The 22,369-nt window shown below is 36.8% G+C and overlaps 1 protein-coding gene across 1 annotated transcript in view; it reads left to right on the top strand.

Annotated features, from left to right (window-relative positions):
• Nucleotides 1-22,369, top strand: part of LOC150087048 (dnaJ homolog subfamily C member 21) — a 374,824-nt gene that overhangs the window by 327,325 nt on the left and 25,130 nt on the right. Inside the window, exon 13 of the mRNA XM_090372359.1 lies at nucleotides 1,764-1,854. Within this exon, the coding sequence (XP_090228485.1) occupies nucleotides 1,764-1,854 (91 nt within the window). The remainder of the gene's footprint in view (nucleotides 1-1,763; nucleotides 1,855-22,369) is intronic.

Below are 22,369 nucleotides of genomic sequence, written 5' to 3'. Positions count from 1 at the left end.
TCTGTTGTGCGGGATGGTCTTATCCATTATTATGGTGTAGTCCCAATACAGCTTGTGGGTTGGGGTCTTTAGTACTGCCTGGGGTTCGTAGTTGTAGTATGGTACACCTTCTTTGGTCAGCTGGTATTTCCTCGCTGGCTTCTGATGTATTATCCTGGCTACCTGGTCGTGTCTATGAGTATACCCAGTTTGGGTGAACCAACAGATCACTTTGAACCCTGCGGTGATGTGTTGGATCATTTCTGAGGCCAGGTGGCGTCATCGACATGTGTCGTCTGACATTCTGGACTCCTTTGTGATATATTTTCTATAGTTTCTGGTGTTGATTACCTGGTCTTGGATGGCCAGCATGATTCCTTCAGTCTCGGGGAAGAGCATCCCACTTGTGAGCCATGCAATGGAAGCAATGTTATCAATGTGATCTTGATGGAGGTCATTGTAGTGTCTGCCATGGAGTGTCTTTGCCCATCTTTCTAGCTTCATTCGTTTCTTGTGCTGTCTGGGCAAGAGGGGGGCTCCTTGCTTAGTTTGAGTGGGGTATACCACTTATCTATCTTCCTTATGGCCTGTGGAGTGGTGCTGTGTTGTTCTCGAAGTAATCCTTCAGGTTAACTATCGCTGTTTTCTGTTGTTCTGTCAGGTCTATCAGGCCCCTTCCTCTTTCCGAGGTATTGTTATTCTCTCCACTGCTGACTTCGGGTGGTGTTGGCAGCTCTTGGTCGTCATTGTCCTTGTCTTTCACATGATATCCTCTAGCTCGGTGTTAGTCCAATCTATGACCCCAAAAGAGTATGTTAGTACTGGAGCTGCATACATGTTTATCGCTTTAACTGTGTTCCCTCCATTCAATTTTGCTTTCATTCGGCTTCTGATTCTCTGATGATATTTTTCGGTCGGGCACTTCTTGATTTCCTTGTGCTCTAACTGCTTAGCCTGCATCATCCCTATGTATTTGTATGTCTCTCCTTCTGTCATAGCTTCGATCTCCTTACCAGTCAGCAGCTGGTAGTTTCGGCTGACTAATTTTTATTTTTATTTATTTATTATTATTAGCCATATGGTGCAAGGAAGCCTGAGGCTCTTGCTGCACCAGCCAAAAAAATTTTCGGAATTACTCTGAGAGAGAGAGAGAGAGAGAGAGAGAGAGAGAGAGAGAGAGAGAGAGAGAGAGAGAGCAATTGTCTTTATAAAAATTATTTATTATTATTTTGACATAAATTTTACTCCACTATTTCTGCATGAATCTATTTTATGTTGTTGCAAGCATTTCTTATGAGTTAAGAAATTATTTCACAGAATTGTATTTGAACCACATGGTTAAGCAGGTTTCTTCATTTTCACCTGTTTGATATCAAACTACTTTATGTGCCCAGTTAATAATATAAATAATAATTTTGTTCTGTAGTGTACCTAAAAGTAATGATGTATTTAGACAGCTGCCTACCTATTGCTGACCCATTTCAAACCAGTCTCATGGATTGATGCTAGTGAAGTTGGGAAATATCTTTATAAAAATTATTTATTATTATTTTGACATAAATGTTACTCCACTATTTCTGCATGAATCTATTTTATGTTGTTGCAACCATTGGAGAAGAAAAATTTAATTTAGCTTTGCAAGCAATTCTTATGAGTTAGAAATTATTTCACACAGAATTATATTTGAACCACATAGTTAAGCAGGTTTCTTTGTTTTCAACTGTTTTATATCAAACTACTTTGTGTGCCTGGTTAATAATGTAAATAATAATTTTGTTCTATAGTGTACCCAGAAGTAAAAGTAAAAATAAAAAATCTAAAGATGGTGAAAAAAGAGGTTCAGAAGTTGAAAATATCAGTTGCACACAACCTGAGGTTAGTAAATGTTTATTAAATAAATTTTAATATTTTTTAATTTTGAAATTATGGTCTTTTCTGCTCAGTGATTAGTATTAATAGTGGCAAATGATGCATGAAAGCAAGCTTATACAGCTTAACCAAAAAAAAAAAAATTTCCATTTCATCTATCCATCCCCTTCAGTAGCTTGCCTAGTTCTTTCTTGAATTTATTCAATCTCTCCACTTTCACTTCTACAGGCTGATATCAAACAAGAAAGGAAAAGAATATCAACCACACTCTACTAGCAAAGGCAGAGTAGATGGGAAGACACCTAAAGGGGAAGTCACTAGTAGATTCCTGCCTCAGGTAATCCTAGTCCCCCCCAGTTTTCTGCAAGACTGTATGCCACATTCCTACTAACAGGGCATGGTTCCCTAAACACAAAGTTGTGCCAACAACTTGGGTCTCACCCAGGATTCTCCTAAATGTATCTGTGAAGATAATGAGGATTGAATTGATAATGGTAATTGATGCAGTCTTCTATGACTGCATCAATTACCATTATTACAGATGTAGACTTCTGTCGGAGATTGGATCTATAAACTGCAGAGATGAGCAATTAATATTATGCATTACATGGCCTCTGAGTTTGCACAAAAAAGTTTTGAGCCCAGGAGAAGCAACCATGCTATGACTATCCAAACTGTGACACCCACACCTATCTAGACAAGTGGTACCTGACTGACTCTATCTGAAATAGAAAAACCCAAAGGAGACTGGCCTATTAGAATATGTTTCCCACTTAGCAAGAAAGGATGTTTAAAAATTGTGTGTGTAAAATTCGTGTGGACAACAGATTTTGTTTATTCTTGATCAAAAATATATATTTTTATATATCTTTAAAATTATTTCATGTGAATTAATAATGATTGATATGTGTATTAATAATTAATGCATGTGCAAATGGATGCACATGTATTAATTATTAGTATATGAGTAAAATTAGGCATAACTGATAAAGTATATGTTTCTGATATCATGAGTGTCTGTGTGAATGTGTGTGTGGTATATGTGGAGTGAATTGTATGTAATATAAATTTGTTTGAATTAGTAATTATTGATTATGCATTATTACTTCATGTGTATTAAAATAATATATGTAATAATAATTAATATACCGTATTTCCCCACGTATAAGACACACCTTAATTTTGGGGCCCGAAATTTGAAAAAAAATGTATTACATAAAGTTATTGAACTCAAGTTTTATTCATCATAAAATTCATACAACTTCAACCTCATCACTATCAAAACTCCCATCCATTAGCTTGTCCTCATCTGTGTCTGATGATGAATGAATCACTGTCTTCATATATTGCCTCGTCCTCAGTTCCATCTATTGCATTTGAAATGCCACACTTCTTAAATGACTTGACAACGATCTCAATCTTGATATTATCCCAGGATCTTTTCACCCAGGTACAAACTTCTCCTATAGTTGGTTTCTTTGCTCTTCCTGCTGGTGTCAAATTGTCCCCAGAAGACTTCATCCATTGGTTCCATTCGTCTTTCATGGCAGCTTTGAATGCTGACATCAAGTGGTTGGAGTTGGGATGTCAAGCCTCCAGGTATGAACGGCAAGTTTTGTTTTTTGCTCTGCAGCAATCTTTCAGTTTTTTGTTATGTTCCCTGAACTGATCAAGCACCAATAGGGCAGGTTTGCGTAAGAGCCCACCTGGTCTCCTGCTCTAAACTTTCTCAAACCAGATCTTCATCCCATCCTGATCCATCCAACCCTTGTCATGAACATGGACAATCACTCCTCGAGGAATGTCTTCTTTTGGCATTGTTTTGCGTTTGAAAATCAGCACAAGAGGCAGCTTGGTTCCGTCGGCACAACAAGCTGGAACAACTGTATAATGGCTCTTTTCGTGTCCACTTGTCTTCACAGTTACAGTTTTCACCCCCTTCTTATCAACAGTTCTGTTAATATATTTATTAACTATTTATTTATTTATATATTTATTTATTATTTATGTATTAATATATTTGTTCCTGTCCTTGAGGACCTAAATTTAAATCATTAAGCTTTTCAAATATATCAACAAGGGAACTAAGTTTTCCAAGCTATTTTTGATTTGTAAACAGTTGAGCAAGATTCTGATTTTTATCTGATAAAAACAATAAGACTTCATGTTTGAGGTCAAAAAGAAGCGTTTCATAAGCTGATCCCATTTTATTACAAAGTGTGGTGAAAAGTCTGCTATTTATGCTTCTACTTTTAATAAAGTTGATCAGTTACTGCATCTTTCAAAACTTAGTGCAAATCAGTTTGAATTTCCTTTGCCACTAATGCTTCCCTATATATAATGCAATGATTAAAAACTATATTTATTTCCTTTACTTTGCCTTTTAAACCCTTATTTTATCCTCTTAATGCAGCTGGTGCAGTACAAATTAGTAAAAATCGCAAAGTAGTTGTTCCACATTTGATTATTTGTTTAAAAGAAAATATTTATAACATCGAAAACTTCTCATCCAACATACAATAAGTTGAGCAAGGTTTGAAATATTTGTGGATTCAATTGATTTAATAAATCGAATTTTATATTGTCCGGGATAACTGTGATACACCGTGAGACTGTGTCTCTGGATAGAGGAATGGTATTTAAATCATTGCTCTGTTTTTCTCCCTGCACAATTGAAATCATTTTTATTGCAGCATGGAGAACAAGAGATTCAGCAATAGTATATGTTCAAATTTTTTCCTATTAAGCTTTACAAGAACTGCTGTATGTTTCTTCATGAAAGATTTCAGACCTTGTATGGCGTCAGCATGTCATTTGAAAAAGGATTCAGTTTTTTTCATTAGCTCTGGATGTTTCATATGTAAATGTCTTTGCAATTTAATAGGTTTCATGCTTTCATTAGCCAGTTTTTCGTAACATATTATGCACACATGATGTTGCTCATCATCAACAACACTGTAAGTGAAGCCATACTTAATAAATTCCTCTTGATATTTTCTGTTCTTTTTCATTCCTTTTGATTTGGAATATGATGGCTCTCTACCAGAAATTGGTGGTTGCACTACACTTGATATAACGTTTGTGTCCAAATTTTCACATGATATATTTCTTACCCTTTTAGCTTCTGAAGTATCAGTAGCAACATTATTGTCATTACTCCTTAGCCATTTTGTTCTGATAACCCAATTGTTCATGGTAAAATCTATTTTTTCTATTCTTAAAAACAACGATAGTATAAAAAGTAGCATAAGAATGAAAAACACATCCAAATTAACATGAAAGCACCGAATCGCGAAGCAGAATAAAGCGTCTGTGCAGCAGACTTGCTATATAACATATATTTACTGCCACTGCATATTCACACCTCTGTCCTTTAGGCAATTTGAGAATATGGCTTTCGGAAGCACAAATTAAGAGCTGAAGGGATTACTGTTCAGCAATTGAGTAATACTGAGAAGTCACACTAGTCAGCTGCTTTCTGTGTGTCCATAGCCAGTGAGCAAATTAAGTCTTATTCCCGACACATGTAACCACCCTAAAAAAATAGTGGCAGTAAGGTTCATATATATTTCAGACTTCATTGGAGTTGTAAGGTCTCTACACCTACAGTACTGAAAATGTCATTTTAACAACAGGTTTTTTTAGCTTTTATGTACACAAAAACAAATTTTATTTAAAAATTGCCATGACCCCTCTAGGGGTCATGCACCACAGATTTAGGACAATCACATGTTATGGAGAGAACATATAGAAATGGTCTTTTCTGAACTTAATTTTACCTAGGCTCCAGACATTGGAAAAGCCTACAGGTTTTTAGGTTAACATGAAATATGTCTGTCATTTAGAGTGTTTGAATTGTCTGATTTGTATTTAACAATGGCTAACACTGCAATGGTACTTAGTTTAGAGCAGGGATTCTCAACGGGGCAAAAATTGGTTTTTGGGGACGAAAAAATCATGGATATTACAATGGTTTGTGGCTCTCCAAAGTTCAACTGACAACATCTTATTCGTTAATATTTAATATCTCATTGGTTTCTTTCCCCAGAGACAACTGATTTTTAACATATAGGTGTATTATATTAGGAGGATTGAGAAATTTTGTTAAAAGAAAACTAGTGGCCTGATTTAATTCAACCACCTTTGCTTTTCATAGGCATTAAATGCTTAATTGCTTTCAGAGGTGATGTCTCCACAATCCTTGGCATTTGTGCCTTTCCGACAGCTGTGACGTTGGTGGTGGCATGGTGGGTGGAGTTTATTTATATATTCTTTTGTTTCATTGGTCAATATATGAGTCATGGATGGGATGAGTGAATGTTTCCGTCTATTGTTTCTACTTTCTAAGCGACAATTAATATTGATTTATTGTTTCCTTGTGGAAGTAGTTTATTCTTGATCCACAGTGCTTTTGTGAGTGACATGGGCTATGAAAGTTAAATAAAAATAGTTTATATTTTATTATTTAATTCTTTATAGTTATTCAACCCATCATCAATCATGTTAAGTGCTGAAAAGAAAAAGTGCAACAGTATCCGGATGAATATCTTAGCTTATGGGTTTATTGAAAGTTCATTTGACTCAAGACAGCCATGTGTCTGATGTGTAATAGTTCTTTTTCAAATGAGGTTATGAAGCCATCAAGACTGTTAGATCACTTAAAAAGGATACATCCTGATAAAGTTGATGAACATATTGAATATTTTAAAAATTTAAAACAGAATTTTGAGCAATGTTACCCTGTTACTTCCTTATTTAAGAAGAACACATAAACAAATGACAATGGAATGATTGCGTCTTATAAAATTGCAGAAATCATTGCAAAAACTGGTAGCACTCATACAGTTGCTTGAGGCTGTTACACGACCTACCGTAGAGAATGTAATTTCAACAGTGATACATAAAAATTCTTCCAGTATTTTAAAAGCATTGCCATTGAGCAACAATTCAATTCGAAGACGAATCGGTGAATATTAATGAACATTGAAGAGCAGCTAATTGATAAACTAAAAATTAGAAAATTTTCTATTCAGATCGATGAATACACAGTTACTGACAATAATGCCCTACTAATGGCATACATTCATTATTTCGACGATGATTGTAAATTGTAAGAAGAGATGTTTGTAAAATATATAGAAACTGACTTACTGGAGCATCCATTTTTGCTGCTGTAAAAACATGGTTTGATGAAAAACAAGTACCATTGTAATATCCTGTGCCACTGATGTTGCTACCTCCATGATTGAAAGACAAAGGTTTTACAGCCCACCTAAAGGAGGTATGTCCCGAAGTTCTTGCAATACACCACATTGTGCACTGACATCATCTGGTTGAAAAAAAATTATAGTCCAGTTCTTTATCAATCCATCAATCTCTCAGTATAGTTTTAAAACCATCAATAAAATAGTCACATAGCAATATTATCACCTTTTCAGAAAATTTTGTGTTTATAATGAAGAACAGTATGCAAGTCGTCTTTTACAAACAGATGTTAGGTGGCTTTCTAAAGGAAACTGTCTAACAAGATTTCTCAACCTTTTTGATACAATAATTAGTTTTTTAGAAAGCGAAGGAGATCAGCAAACACAAAAACAACATATACTATATCGCTTGGATTTTTCGAAAACTTAATGAAGTATCACTTCAACTTCAAGGGAAATTAATTGTGGTGATAGACTGCAAACACGTATTCAAAGCCTTCACTGAAAAATGGGGAATAGTTGAAAGCAATTTAATGAGAAAACAATTTCATGATATGGAAGAGTTAGCTGAAATCAATGAATCTCTCACTGAGAATAATCTTAATAATTATTCAGATTATTTGTGTTCTTTAAAAGGTGAAATGAAAAATAGATTTTCAGATTTATTTTCTTTTGAAGTGAAGCCATGGATGTTAGATCCAATTAGATACAATCTGCTAGTGAAGAAATTCAAGAACTCATTGAATTAAAATGTAATGAAGAATGCAAATATAAATTCGAAAAAGGTGGAATGGCTGAGTTGTGGGGATCAAAAACAACTAAACTTCTTTATCCAACAATGTGGTCTGAAATGGCCAAAGTACTGCTTTGTTTTCCAACGTCTTATTTGGTTGAAAGTGTTTTTGTTCAGTAAATAAAATATTAACAAAGGAAAGAGACAGAATTGATATATGTTCAAGAGGCGACATTAGAATTAAACTTACTAACATCATACCGAACATTGAACTTTTAGTAAGAAGCATCAGGCTCAGGGATCCCATTGAATAAAATGAGTAAGTATAAAGTATTTTCTTGTTTACAATTTCATGGGAAAGGGGCAATTAGGAAAAAACTGTCTAAAAAAGCCCTTTAGTGGGCGATAATTAAAAAAAGTTGAGAAACATTGGTTTAGAGGAATTATTACATAATAATACTTCATTCTGTACTAGAAGCTACCCCTCTCCAACCCCACCTCCTCACTAGGATAATTCTTTGAATAATCACAACAAAATTGTTTCCTTTCCATACCATACTGTTTTCTGAAATACTGATGGAATAATGCTTACACATTGTGTTATCAATAGAAATACAGTGAAGAAATTTGTATGAAGAGATTCTGAAGAAAAAGTTTTCCCTGGCTTTTTAGAAAGAATGTCCATAGAGGCTCACATTCAATTCCATCAGCATAATGCTCTGCTCAGTCATGCTGCTATTGTGCAAAATTTTTTTACAGAAAACAAAACTGAAGTAATTCCACATCCTCCATGGTCACCTGACCTTGTGTTTGGTGAATTTGGTTGCTTACAATGTTAAAAAATGCTATAATGGGCTTGCTTGGGCTTTGTTTAACCTATGAATATTAGATTTCCTACACCATACAGATGAAGTGATTTCCAATTAATAAAACTCTTGATGTTAAAGCTTTCTTTAAACACAGATTTCTAAAAAAAACAGGGAAAAAAAAAAAATGATCCACAGATTTGGAGACTGCACCCGTCACCTTAACTTAGCATTTCCAGAAGAGAGTATTTCTTTCAACTGAAAAACTACTTTTTCTTAGTGTGTGTGGTTTCCCAACTTATGCACAGGTCAAAGAGCCAATGCTTCTGTTATACGTTGACTGCTTGATTAACCATTAAAAAGATGTTAACAAACAAAATAATGCAAGATATCTAGAATAAACAAATAAGGCCGTAATTTGGTAAATTTCAAAAAAAAAAAAAAAAAAAAAGTCTCAAACCATTTGCTTCCATAAAGTCTTATAAATATATATGCAATACAGAACTCTCTTATGTAGGATTCAAAGTTTTTGAATGTGCAAACAATTCCTATCGTAACTGAGGATAAGGATCTGGGTATTTTCAATGACTTAAAATTCAACTTTGCCACTCATCTAAACTACCTGTCAAAAAAACTCATAAGAGCCATTTGCCTGGCAAAACAAAACCTAAAGTCCAGCTGTGAACCTGTCTCTTTCCGGGCTTTCATGGTTAACTGTCTAAACTAACTACTCTGACTTTTCACTTTCAATCTGGTACAGCAACTTTTCTTTCTTTACGAAACTGTACAATGCAGACATTGATTCCCCAGAAATTTGGAAAATCATAGCTTGGAGAATTCCCAGGAAAGCAGTAAGATCCAAACCAACACTAGCCCTTTTACTAACCCAACTCCGTTTAATCAAAAGGCACTTCCCATTCAACACTGTGTTCTTTGTCAACGGTTTGATTTTATATCCTTCTTCTCCTTTCACCCTGACTTTACAGGGTAGATGTCTAGAGGAACACATACCTTTCTGCTCACCAGGTAATTCTGGTCTTTATGTATTCTTAAATTGCAGTTCTCATGCATTAGCTAATCTAGAGAATTTAGTGATAGCCAAGTTGCGCCAGTTGTCTGTACCTAATTTTAACTACGAGTCAATTTTGTATTTCGTATTAATTGTATTCTATTCTAAACATGTGTTTCTTTATACTTTACTATAACTGTTGCATTAGTTGTCCCAGGGCAAGCTCAACATTGTCAGCATGTTTTCTGTACAGTATAGATGGTACATCTCTACACAGCCACGCTGGTCCGGCACTTTGTCCAGAATGCCTCTTGGACAAACCTGTAACTACTGGCTTGTCTGGAGCTGTTGTCTCTCTGCATTGTAGGAACTCGTGACCAAGAGCTAATAAATGGAATTTATTTATTTTTGAACTAAAGTGGGCATTGTAGACTAATCCTACTGCTACCCTAAACAAGAACAGTTTTATTTTCCTTAGTAGTTGCAAAATAAAGTGTCGTACCTTAAATTTTACCAGCTCCTTAAACTTGAAATCGCTGCATTGTCTTGACACAAGCCGACTCTTTGGGCAATTTTCTGTGCCTCTTAAATTTCATTTCCTCACAAAAATGTCACAGTACGTTAAAATAATACTTGATATTGATAGTGGCACTTCAATATAGTGATTATGGAAATAAACCATAATCACTCCTTTTGCATCTCAGAAGACAGCTGTCATGACTTCTTCTGACCAGCTGACTTCTTCATTTGAATCTTTTTAGGAGGGGAAGAAGAGGGATGCTTCCACTGTTTCAGTTGTCTTTTGTTTCAGGATCAAAGTGGTGCACCCATGTTTCGCCCATAGTGACGTACTACCCACCCAAAACTGAGCTTCATTATCTTCAAAATGCTGCACAATCTCATGACAGCACCTCATTCTTTCCCGCTTCTGATATGCATTTGGTGCTTTAGGGACACACTTCAAAGAAACCTTCTTTGAAGTGGCTGAGCAATGAACTTGCTCTTGGGAGACATTGAACGTTGTCTCAATGTTCTTCAGTGTTATTCTGCAGTCTTACATGAGCGGGTCACGAATGACATCCACATTTGCAGGTATCGACATGGCAACAGGCCTTTCAGTCCTGGTTGCATCTTCAACATCACCTCATCCATGTTTATATTCTGCAACTCAGTTTCTGATTGTGGCATATGAAAGACAAGAAATCCATAATGTTTGCTGAATGTCGTCATGAATTTCTTTCGGTAACATTCCCTTTAAATTAAGGTACTGCGCTGTACTTGATTCTCTCAACAGTAACGGTCACCATCTTCTTTTGCCTTCCACACTTTGACACGCTCTGTAAAGGAGAAGATTGAAGTTACAAATATGAAATTTTTTGTGAACACACAAGAAGAGTCACAGCACAGAATGGAAATATTATCTTCCAGTGGCACATCTCGATTACATCACATCCGATCCTCTCATCGGCAACACTCGCCCATTCCGCATACTCGGAGGCGTGACCATTCACCGAAACCTTTGTGATTTATATTGGGCCAAAAGCTTTTAACCCCCCTCTTCCCCATATACAGTGAAACTTCCCTTTAACAGACAGCCATGGGGAATGAAAATGTGTCCGTTAGAGAGAAGTGTCCGCTAACAAGAAGTCTGGGGGAGAAAAAAAAAAAGAAAGAAAGAAAGAAAAATCGTTAAACGTTTAATGTAAAATTAAATTAAAATATATACAGATTTTGGACAATATTTTTGTAAATAATATACATACAATTGTGCTATGCATATTATGACACTATCTTAAGAAAAATGCATACAGTAATCACTTATTTTCTTCTGCACCTTCTTCTGGCTGATAATTTTGTTTTCAACATTTGTTTGGAGTGAAGAAACCATCGAAAGTCCTTCAGTATCTTCTTCAGCGGCGAAAAACATTTTTAAACGATTGATTTCTATGAGCGCTTCTTCTATTTTCATCGGTGGTTCGTCGTTAATATGTTCTTCGACAGAATGACCTCCTTCCATTTCTTCATCCTCATGAGGAACTTCTTGAAAAATATCGATGATAATGTCGTTGATATCTAGAGCACCATCTTCTGTAGTGAGGTTTGAGTCTATATCTTTGTAGCCAGGGTCACTTGTAGCGGAAGTATCATACATTATCAATAGATGTTGAAGTTCTTGTTCTTCTTGGTGCTCCACATTGCTGTTCACAACTTCAATTTTTGCGTTTGAGAAGCCAGACTTTACAAAACAGTTCACGACAGTTTGTTTTCTAATTGCGTTTACTGAAGAGGAAATCCATTGAATCGCATCTAGGATGCTGATTTTCTTTGCAAGGTCACTCGCACATGTTACATCGTTCATGTTTGCAATGAGATGTCTTAAAACACGTTTTCTGTAGTGAAGTTTAAAATTTTTTATTATCCCTTGATCCAAGGGCTGACACTCTGCAGATGTGTTTGGTGGCAGAAAAATGATTTGAATGTTGGACAATTCAATGTGCGGGTGAGATGCAGCATTATCCATGAAAAGAATAATTTTTCTGTTTTGACGAATCATGTTTTGGTTAAAGTGACTTATCCATTAGCTCATGATATCTCGTGTCATCCACACTTTTTTATTAGACTTCCAGTCAACATCCAAAAGATTCAACTTTATAACCTTGAAACGAGGATTTTGTGGGTTTCCTATAACAAGAGGTTGTTCAAAGTCTCCCAGCATATTTGTACACAATAGTACAGTCAAGCATTCCTTAGAAATTTTTCCGCCCTGGCACTTTTCGTTTTTTAGACTCATTGTTTTTTCAGGAAGAGCTTTAAAAAAACAACCCTGTTTCTTCACAGTTGTAAATATCCTTAGCTTCAAAATCACGACATAAATCTTCCAATTTGACGGTCCACTCTGTTACAACCCCAGTATCAACAGATCCACCTTCACCACTTACGGTTTTCCAAGAAATTTTTTATGCCGAGTTTTGAACTTGTCTAGCCATCCCGCAGAAGCTTTGAACTCATTTATTCCCATAGATTTCGCAACCTCCAAAGCCTTTTCCCTAATAATAGGCCCATTAATGGGAATTTTTTTAGCACGTGCACGACAAATTTGAAGTCCAACAGTTTTCGGGAATGATTTTTGAACCTGATCATTTCCGTGTTGCCAAAATTGTTTGAGCAGTTCATTTTTTTTTCTTTAGGATGTCGCTTACCTGCATCTTCCTGATTTTGAATTTTGCAGCGAGATTGCGAACACTATTTTTTATGCCGATCATACGCATTAATGAGTTCGACTTTATCTTTTAAAGTTAAATGTTTACGAGAAGACATTGTGCACTTCACACGACACTGAACAAAACTGAAACTGAAAAGGCGAAAGGCCGACGATATTCTCCCCCCCCCTGCACACACCAAATTCATCAGAAGTTTTACACATGCCTTAAAATTCTTGAAAAAGGGTTTAGAACTGCGACGTATACCTTGATAAAATTTAGAGAATCGGAAATAGAAAATAAACACACGATTGAGGCAATACGTGGAAGAAACGTTCCTAGAAAAAGGGCCGCGAGCTCGCCCACTGTCCATTATGGGGAGATCAAATTAAGTGCTAATCTAAACAAAACAGTGCAGATTGCCTGTCCGCGTCTGTTACAGAGAATGTCCGCTAGACAGAAGCTGCAAACACGTTAAAACCAATGGAGGTGAGTTGGGGAATTTGAAAATGTCCGTTGTAGAGAGATGTCCATTAACGAGAGGTGTCCATTAGGAGAAGTTTCACTGTATATATAAACAATCAATACAATAAAAAACAATAGGTCAGAGATAGAAAAATATCTCTGTCAGCACTTATATATTTTGCTATTGCACAGTTCATTGAAAGACAAATATTACTAGTTTGAATTGTTCATTCATTGTTCTTAATGGTCATACCTCAAGCACAATCATAACAATCTAGACTTTTCATACCGATGAAGAAATATTGTTCAAGGTTTAGGCGTAAATGGTTATCAAATGAACTAATGATACTCGTGACAGGGAAGAAAAATGCATGGGATGCATATAAATTATCAGGCGACGCAGAAGCCTGTGGCAGATATAAGCTAGTCTGCAATCAGGTCACAAAGGAGGTTCGGCAGGCAAAGGCGGATTACGAGAAATCTTTGGCAAAAGATGCTAAGAAAAACAGCAAGGATTTCTTTACTTATATAAACTCTAAAAGGAAGGGGATGAATATGATTGGTCCACTTGACATCGATGGTTCGACTGTTGATGATCCTGCTCAGATAGCAAACAAACTGAATGAGTATTTTGCATCTACATTCACACGTGAGGAATTATTACAGTTTGAAAATGGAAGAAGGTTATCAAATTGTAGCAGTGTGCTTAATGATTTTGTAATAACTGAGAGCAAAGTGGAGGAGAAATTGTTGAAGTTAAACATAAGAAAGGCACCTGGGGCGGATGGGATCCATCCAGTTATATTAAAGGAGGCGGCAAAGCAACTAAGCAAACCCTTAGCCATAATTATGAGAGCATCCTTGGATTCAGGGGAGGTTCCCACGGACTGGAGATGTGCAAATGTATCACCAATTCACAAAGGAGGTTCGAAGGGTGACACGAGTAATTACAGACCAGTTAGTTTAACTTCTGTTCCGGGTAAAATAATGGAGTCACTGGTTAAAGATGCATTGCAGGATCAGCTAGACAAGACTGCAGCAATAATTCAGACACAGCATGGGTTTGTTAAGGGAAAGTCTTGTCTGACAAATTTGATTGGTTATTATGATGTGGTCACAAAGGAACTGGATGCAAAAAATAATTTTGATATCATATACTTGGATTTCAGGAAAGCTTTTGACACTGTTGCGCATGGAAGACTACTGTACAAATTGGAGCAGAATGGTATTAAGGGTAAGTTGCTACAATGGATAAAAGGATGGTTAAGTGGGAGAAGACAGAGGGTGGTAATCAATGGGTGCTGCTCTTCGTGGACTAATGTTATTAGTGGAGTCCCACAGGGTTCGGTGTTGGGTCCACTGTTGTTTTGTATATTTATCAATGATATTGATGAAGGTATATCAGGCTTAATGTCGAAGTTTGCAGATGACACGAAGGTTGGCAGGGTTGTTAATGACAGTCATGGCAGTGTGCTACTGCAACAGGATCTAGATAATTTGGGCAGATGGGCTAAGAAGTGGCAACTGAAGTTTAACCTTGACAAATGCAAAGTACTGCATATGGGTAGAAGTAACCCCAGAGAAACGTACCAACTGTGTGGTACTACACTTAAGGTGGTAGAAAATGAAAAAGACCTGGGAATAATTGTGCAGTCAGATATGAAGTTTTCTGAGCAATGCAGACAAGGCTGCTAGGGCAGGTCATGGGGTTTTGTCAATGATATATAGGAATTTTGCTAGCAGGGAAAAGGAGGTGATTGTCCCTCTGTATAAGGCAATGGTCAGGCCACGCCTTGAGTACTGCGTACAGGTCTGGAGGCCTCATTTTAGGAAGGATGTAGATTTGCTTGAGCGTGTACAGAGAAGAGCAACACGATTGGTGAGGGGAATGAAGGGATCCTCTTACCAAGAGAGGCTTAAGTTCTGCAAATTGCAGTGGCTGGAGACTAGGCACCTGCGCGGTGATCTGATTGAGGTTTATAAGGCCTTGAATGGGTTGAGCACGCTGAATTCTGATGGGATCCTCCCACTTGTTCAGAATACGAACCTACGGGGACATAAGTTCAAATTAAGAAAGGATAGATGTAGAATAGATGTGCGGAAATTTGCCTTTAGCCAGCGGGTGGTTAATTGCTGGAACAAACTTCCATCTGTCGTTGTGGAAGTTGATAGGTTAAATAAATTTAAGGAGGAACTGGACAGGCATTTGGAGGGTATGGTGTGATTTTTTTTTTTTTTTTTTTTTTTTTTTTTTTGGCTGATACTGCATAAGCTCCTACACTTGCTTTCTTGCATCAAGTGCCACTACTACTACTACTACTACAATGCTCTTCATGGAAGAACTTTTCCAAGCCAAAAAAGCAGAGGCTTCTACCTTTCACCAGTGCACTAAACACACTCTCAAACAAACCTTTGCACTAGCTCTCAAAGTTTGGAAGAAAAGAAGAGAAAATGTATGTTCCTTACAGTAGTTTGTTTAAAAATGACTTATAATTAATTTTTTTTATCTTGTATATTTTATGAGAAATGAATTTAGACATAACTTAAAAGCACCTTGTATACTGTAGTAAAGTCTGTTTGTTGACACAATTGAGTCTAGACAACGTTGCATGGAGTTAGTAAAGCCTTCCTGCATTATGAGAGTGCATAATTTTAGAGTTAGAATACACAACTTCGACATTGTTTTTTATGAAACTCCAAACATGAAAGGCATTGTAACGTATAGCACATAGTACCATGCAAGAGGTTAAAGTTGAGAAGACAGAAGATACTCATTGACATTAGACTTGAATTTCTATAGTTTGTAATTTTAGGAACTACAAATGAAGACGGTTGAATCCAGAGAACAGAAGTAGAAGGGATAAATGAGGAAGAAGAAATGTTGGTTTTATGAGTTTGGAGATGGACAGGTTTATAACCATGCAAAATTCTCGCTAGATGCTCAGTAACGCCTGCATAGTAAGGAATGTATGCAGTAGCCACAGGAACAAATGGTCTGTTGCGGATACCTGCTGTGACTCGTCAAATTTCACATTCTTGTCCTCGGAGGTAGTATAGTGTGACTCTGCTCTATCTAGTAGAGCTTTTACCACACTATTCTTATGTTGTCCAGCTTGTGCTGAACTATAATGGGTGTACTGGCCTCTACACATAGGTTTTTTATACACTGAAGTTTTAAGCCTAGGGCCTATCCTAGAAACCAGTACATCCAAGAATGGAAGGGTACCTCCTGTCTCCACCTCTGAGGTAAATTGTATAAATTGAGAGAAGCTATTAAGCCAATGGAGTGCATCATCCTCTCTCCCCTTCTGGGGAGAGAGGATGATGCACTCCATCAACGTACCTCTTCCACATCTCTTCCATAGTGTGGTAAAAGCTCTACTAGATAGAGCAGGGTCACACTGTAATGAGATCCAGGTGAAGTCTGATGTTATTTTGAGCCAGGTGAAGAAAGTATCTCCGAATCTTTATTTTAGTCAAAGAAAAGCCTTAAATAAACTGAGAAGAGATGATGGAATTGTGGTTTTACCTGCGGACAAGGGCAGATCGACGGTTGTCCTAAACAAAGAAGACTATCACAAAAAAGCATTGGACCTTTTACAGAACAGTAATACGTATAAAGTTACTCAGAGAAACCTGTTGGTTGGCCTAGAGCGGCACGTTAATAAACTGGTACAGACTTGGTTTGGCAGAGAAGATTTCCAGGGAGACCTTTTGGTTCTTACATGCTACTGGATGCCAACTCCCCAGGTTCTATGGACTTCCGAAAACTCATAAGACGGAAGTCCCTCTCAGGCCCATCGTATCATTTATAGGAAGCCCCACATATGCTTTGTCGGGGTACTTGGCTAAATTGATTTCGCCTATAGTGGGTCAGTCCAACTATGTCATAAAAGACAGCAAAGAATTTGTGGGTTTTATGAGAGCATGATTTCTTTTGATGTTGTGTCACTATTCACATGCATTCCAATTAAACATGGAATATATTGTGTTAGAAAAGCATTGAGTAATGATGTCTCTTTGGGTAAGAGATCACTTTTAAATGTAGAGGATATTTGTTCTGGTGTGGAACTTTGTCTGGCCAGCACCACTGTGGTGAACCAAGGTGTTATGTACAAACAGGTTCACAGTACAGCCATGGGATCTCCCATTAGCGCCATTGTGGCCAATTTGGCCATGGAGGAGTTAGAGGGCAGGGGTTTTTTGTGGATGTCAGTTTCCCATAAAGAAATGGAAGAGGTATGTTGATGATAACTTTACCATGGTCCAGAAGGGGAGAGAGGATGATGCACTCCATTGGCTTAATAGCTTCTCCCAATTTATACAATTTACCTCAGAGGTGGAGACAGGAGGTACCCTTCCATTCTTGGATGTACTGGTTTCTAGGATAGGCCCTAGGCTTAAAACTTCAGTGTATAAAAAACCTATGTGTAGAGGCCAGTACACCCATTATAGTTCAGCACAAGCTGGACAACATAAGAATAGTGTGGTAAAAGCTCTACTAGATAGAGCAGGGTCACACTGTACTGCGGAGATGGGAGAAATCCCAGGTGCCCTCTGACACGAACATACCTGTACTACCTCTGAGGACAAAGAATGTGAAATTAGACGAGTCACAGCAGACCTTAGAAAATGCGGATACTCACCCCCAAGAGGATCATAGACAGATTTAGTAGAGGAACAGAGTCCAACTGTCAGGAACCATTTGTTCCTGTGGCTACCGCATACATTCCTTACTATGTGGGCGTTACTGAGCATCTAGCTAGAATTTTGCGTAGTTATAAAACACGCTGTGTGCAGCTTCCCGGGTGGAGGTTGCATACAGTTTGGTCCCGAGTAAAAGACCCAATAGCAAAGAACCTGAGTAGTGGAGTGGTATACAGGATAAAATGCCCGGATTGTGGGGAATGTTATGTGGGCGAGACAAAACGACGTCTCAAGGATTGTCTGTGGTAGCATGCAAATGCGGTGCCTCCGTAGCCAGGTGGGAAGGAGCAGCAGTGCGTAGCACATGCTTCTTGATTAGACCGGGGTTCGAACCCGTCACCACCAAATACGGAGGATGCGGAAAGGTCAGGGAATGACCACCGCATATCCCGGAGCAATATGGCCTTAGTTGCTAATGCTCCTAAAATCCAAATAACAAACAAACAAGCATGCAAATACTATAAAAACCGCTGATTACAACAAGTCTGCTGTGGCTGAGCATTTTTGGGAGAGGCAGCATCAAATCTCCCCAGAGGATGCGGTTATTGTGGATCGAGCGCATGGGTTCTGGGACCGTAAATGGCTGGAGAGCTTACAAATCTGTTCATCCGACAACAATATCATTAATACGGACAGGGGTATGTGTATGCATCCTCTGTTTGAAACCATTGTCCTAAGTATGGATGAACAGTTTTGCTTGACACGCTCCCGAGCTGCCAGTTCAGACCATGCGCCGACTGAACCACATGTATAAGTACCGTGAGCCTGTTATATAAGGAAGTTTGTTTGTTATTTGGTTTTTAGGAGCATTAGCAACTAAGGCCATATTGCTCTGGGAATATGCAGTGGTCATTCCCTGACCTTTCCGCATCCTCCGTATTTGGTGGTGACGGGCTCAAACCCCGGTCTAATCAAGAAGCGTGTGCTACGCACTGCTGCTCCTTCCCACCTGGCTATGGAGGCGCCCATATATACGGAAGTGTTGCAGGAAGTTTTATTACTGTTGAGGAAGGAAGCCAATGCTTCCGAACGCTCCAGGTTTTTATCACTTTTAATCCGGTTTATTTTATTGCAAGGATTTTATTAGTTTTAATGTTTTCACAATGTACATCATTTAATTTATTATATCAGTTTTTGTAAATACATAGTGTAGTAATTTTATTTTAATTTGTAAATTTTCAGTTAAGTAAAATACAGTAAACCCCCGCTATTTGCGGTATCTGTATTCGCGATCGCCGATTTAATATAAAATGAAACCTAAAAAATGTGAATTTTAAAGCGCCATGAATATTTTCCGCCATAAAAAAACATGGGCGTGGCTAAAATTATCTTTCCCGGTCAAAACAGCGCTCAGTGGGTGAGGGGAGAGGGGTGACAAAATCGCGAGCGTGAATGTTTCTCGCTAATCCTTGTTCAATATGTGTTATGCGCTTGTTATGGAAGGTTTCGTCGTTTGCTTTTAATTTATATGCTTATAAATTGAATAAATTTATCAATTTATAAATTGATATGCTTACAAAAGTGATAAATCTACCGTTTTGCAGTGTAAAACAGACTTTTTCGAGTGTGTTAACGGAAAAAAGTGACTTTATTGTGGACAAGTTCTTTCTAACCCCTACAAAAATATGACTACGAATAACAAGAGGAATGTGAAAATATCAAAGAAGGTGATGACATTAGCAAATAAAATTGAGTTCTTAGATAAAATTTCTAATGGTGAAAGTGTCTCCTCAGTGGCAAAACATTATAAAATCAATGAGTCAACGGTACGATCAATCAAGAAATCGGAAGAAAAAATCCACCGTAGTGTCCGTGAAAACGCGCTAATTGCTTCAAAAATTTGCTCTGTAACTCGTGATGTTAAATTAGAAAAAATAGGAAAAGCTTTAAATCTGTGGATAGAAGACCGAACTCAAAATAAAATTCCGTTAAATTCACTCATCATTCGTGAAAACGCAAAACTCCTTATCAACGCTTTAGCGAAACTGGTGATAGCACTGGCGGGATAGGTTTTTTAGCTAGCAAAGACGCTGGTTTGAAAGATTTGTTTGAAATTTCTAATAAATATTACATTTAATATTAAATTGTTTCTTATTTTCATTTCGATGCCATATGCTTGCATTTCACTATGTACTGTCTATGTATATAGTCATATTATGAAGGTACATATAATACATAGACAAAATTTTAGACTAGTTTTTCTTATATATTTCATACTTTGGAACGGAATCCCTTTATTACTATGGGAGCCATAACTCAGTATTCGCGTTTTCGGTATTCGCGGCATTTCTCAGGAACGTAACCCCCGCGAATAGCGGGGGTTTACTGTACTTATATTTATGGTTGGTGTATGAGTTTATTTATTGCTAAGACATACCACGCGGTTCGGTCCGATTTCGGGAGGTCACAACCATAAAACAATAAAAACAACTAGCAGTCACCTGTTTATTGGGCTTTTCTGTTAGTGCAATCTATCATAAACGGATAGTAAACTCAATCTTATTAAATTTGCGATAATACCGACAGCTGGAATTCTGTGGGTTATTATGGTGAAATGTGTTTACACTTCCATGAAATCTTCAATCACATAAAAAAAATTTTCAGCTCTTCATTCCTATTTTTAAAGCTTTGTAACTTGTCTCCGTTCTCACTTGCGCGTATCAAGGTACTTGCAATTTGTGTGTGCCGTGTTCTTTGTTATTGATTGCTTATCTTTTTACTGTTTTAAATTTTAACCCCCACCCACAAATCAATGTCAGTGAACAGAAATGTCAACTAGTTAGTATGTACATATAACAGTACGTATTAATTATTATGACTATCATGTATCGTTTAATTTTTTTTAATTGGTAAGGTAATAAAGGGTAAATTTGTGTTTAATATCTTTACTTTTATAACCTGTGGATAATATTCCTCCTATTTTCACTAATTAGAATCGCTGTTTAATAGAATTAAAATTCAATTCACAAACACGATCACAATGACCGGCATTTACTACACATCGTATAGTGAACGGTATTTTACTGTGGTGATCATAACATGATTTGATTGTACAGTGAACCAATTGTAAAGTGGGGATATACATTGTGATTTTAACTATTTACGTGAAACTTCAGATAATTGGGGCAGCTTAATCGGGCCAAAATACACTAGTCCCGATGTGTCCCAAATAGCTGGAATTGACCATATTTTTTATATGACTGAAGATTTCAGTGATTTCAGAATTCCAGAATTCTAATAGAAAGCCCAATATCCCGGAAAGTGTATATTGTTTTTGTTTTATGGAGTGACCTCCAGAAATAAGCTTTAGTAAAATGTGAGCTCATGTTGGGTTGTAATAATGAGTTTTCGCCTCAACCCTGTGAAGGCAAGAAAGGGTGCGAGAGTACATGTGAACTGGCGAAGTTTTTACGGCTCCGGCAAATAGAGAAATTTTTACTTTTTTATTGACTTAAATTGGTATATTAATTTATTTTTTAGAGTTGCTTTATATTCCTAGTAACAATACTTTAGTTTAAATTGAATTTAGATAGAGATTTTGTAGGTTATTACTTAGTATTGGTAAAGGTATCAAATACACGTGTGGACAGGTTTTGCAGCTCCCACAAACGAAAAGTTTTTAATTATACTTAACTGCTTTATCGACTTAATTGTTAGATTAAATTATTTTCTATAAGTAACCTATAGACCTAGTCAAGCTCCGTGGTTTATTTTGAATTTAGATAGTGCGATTTGGAAAGTAAATAATATCTTGTGTCTGTAGATTAACCGTTCGTAACTTGCCCCCATTGTTATACGATACAACGTGTGCACCGAACTAGATAGTGTAAGGTTTAACAGAAAACTAGATAGCGAGTATAGTAGTATCAATTAATGAGTAAAATTTATTAATCTTATTAAATTTCATTGTCAATTGAATTGTACTTTTTTAACTATATTAGATAGTTAAATAAAAAATATTTAACTATATTTTTTAATCATAAATTAATACATATAAGTTGACAGAGGATAAGAAAGTCATATAACGTAACTAGGAGATAATATTTGATACTGAAATACTTATATATATATATATATATAAATATAGCCAGACCTCGCATAACGCGAGTTCGATTAACACCATTTGTAAAATATACCACTTTTCACTTTACACGATGCAAATTTCCAGTTAACGCGATCTTTTTTCTTTTTTTTTTATGCGACAGTTGAAAAAGATTTGAATCGCGCGTTAAGCTTACCGCGAGTCGTATAGTCAAGAAACAAATGTTTGCCTGCTGCCCGCCTTGGTGTGTTCCATCAACCATTGGAAGAAGACATGTTCCTTGTTTGTCTCCTGCTAATAAAGTCAATGCACACTTGCATAAAAATTCAAATTTTTAAATGAGCCAGATGAAAAT

The sequence above is a fragment of the Mastigoproctus giganteus genome, chromosome 4 (assembly GCF_048544385.1).
Source record: "Mastigoproctus giganteus isolate SK-2022 chromosome 4, ASM4854438v1, whole genome shotgun sequence".
Lineage (NCBI taxonomy): Eukaryota > Metazoa > Arthropoda > Arachnida > Uropygi > Thelyphonidae > Mastigoproctus > Mastigoproctus giganteus.
The sequence above is the reverse complement of the archived record's forward strand: the minus strand, read 5'-3'. Positions and strand labels throughout refer to the sequence as shown.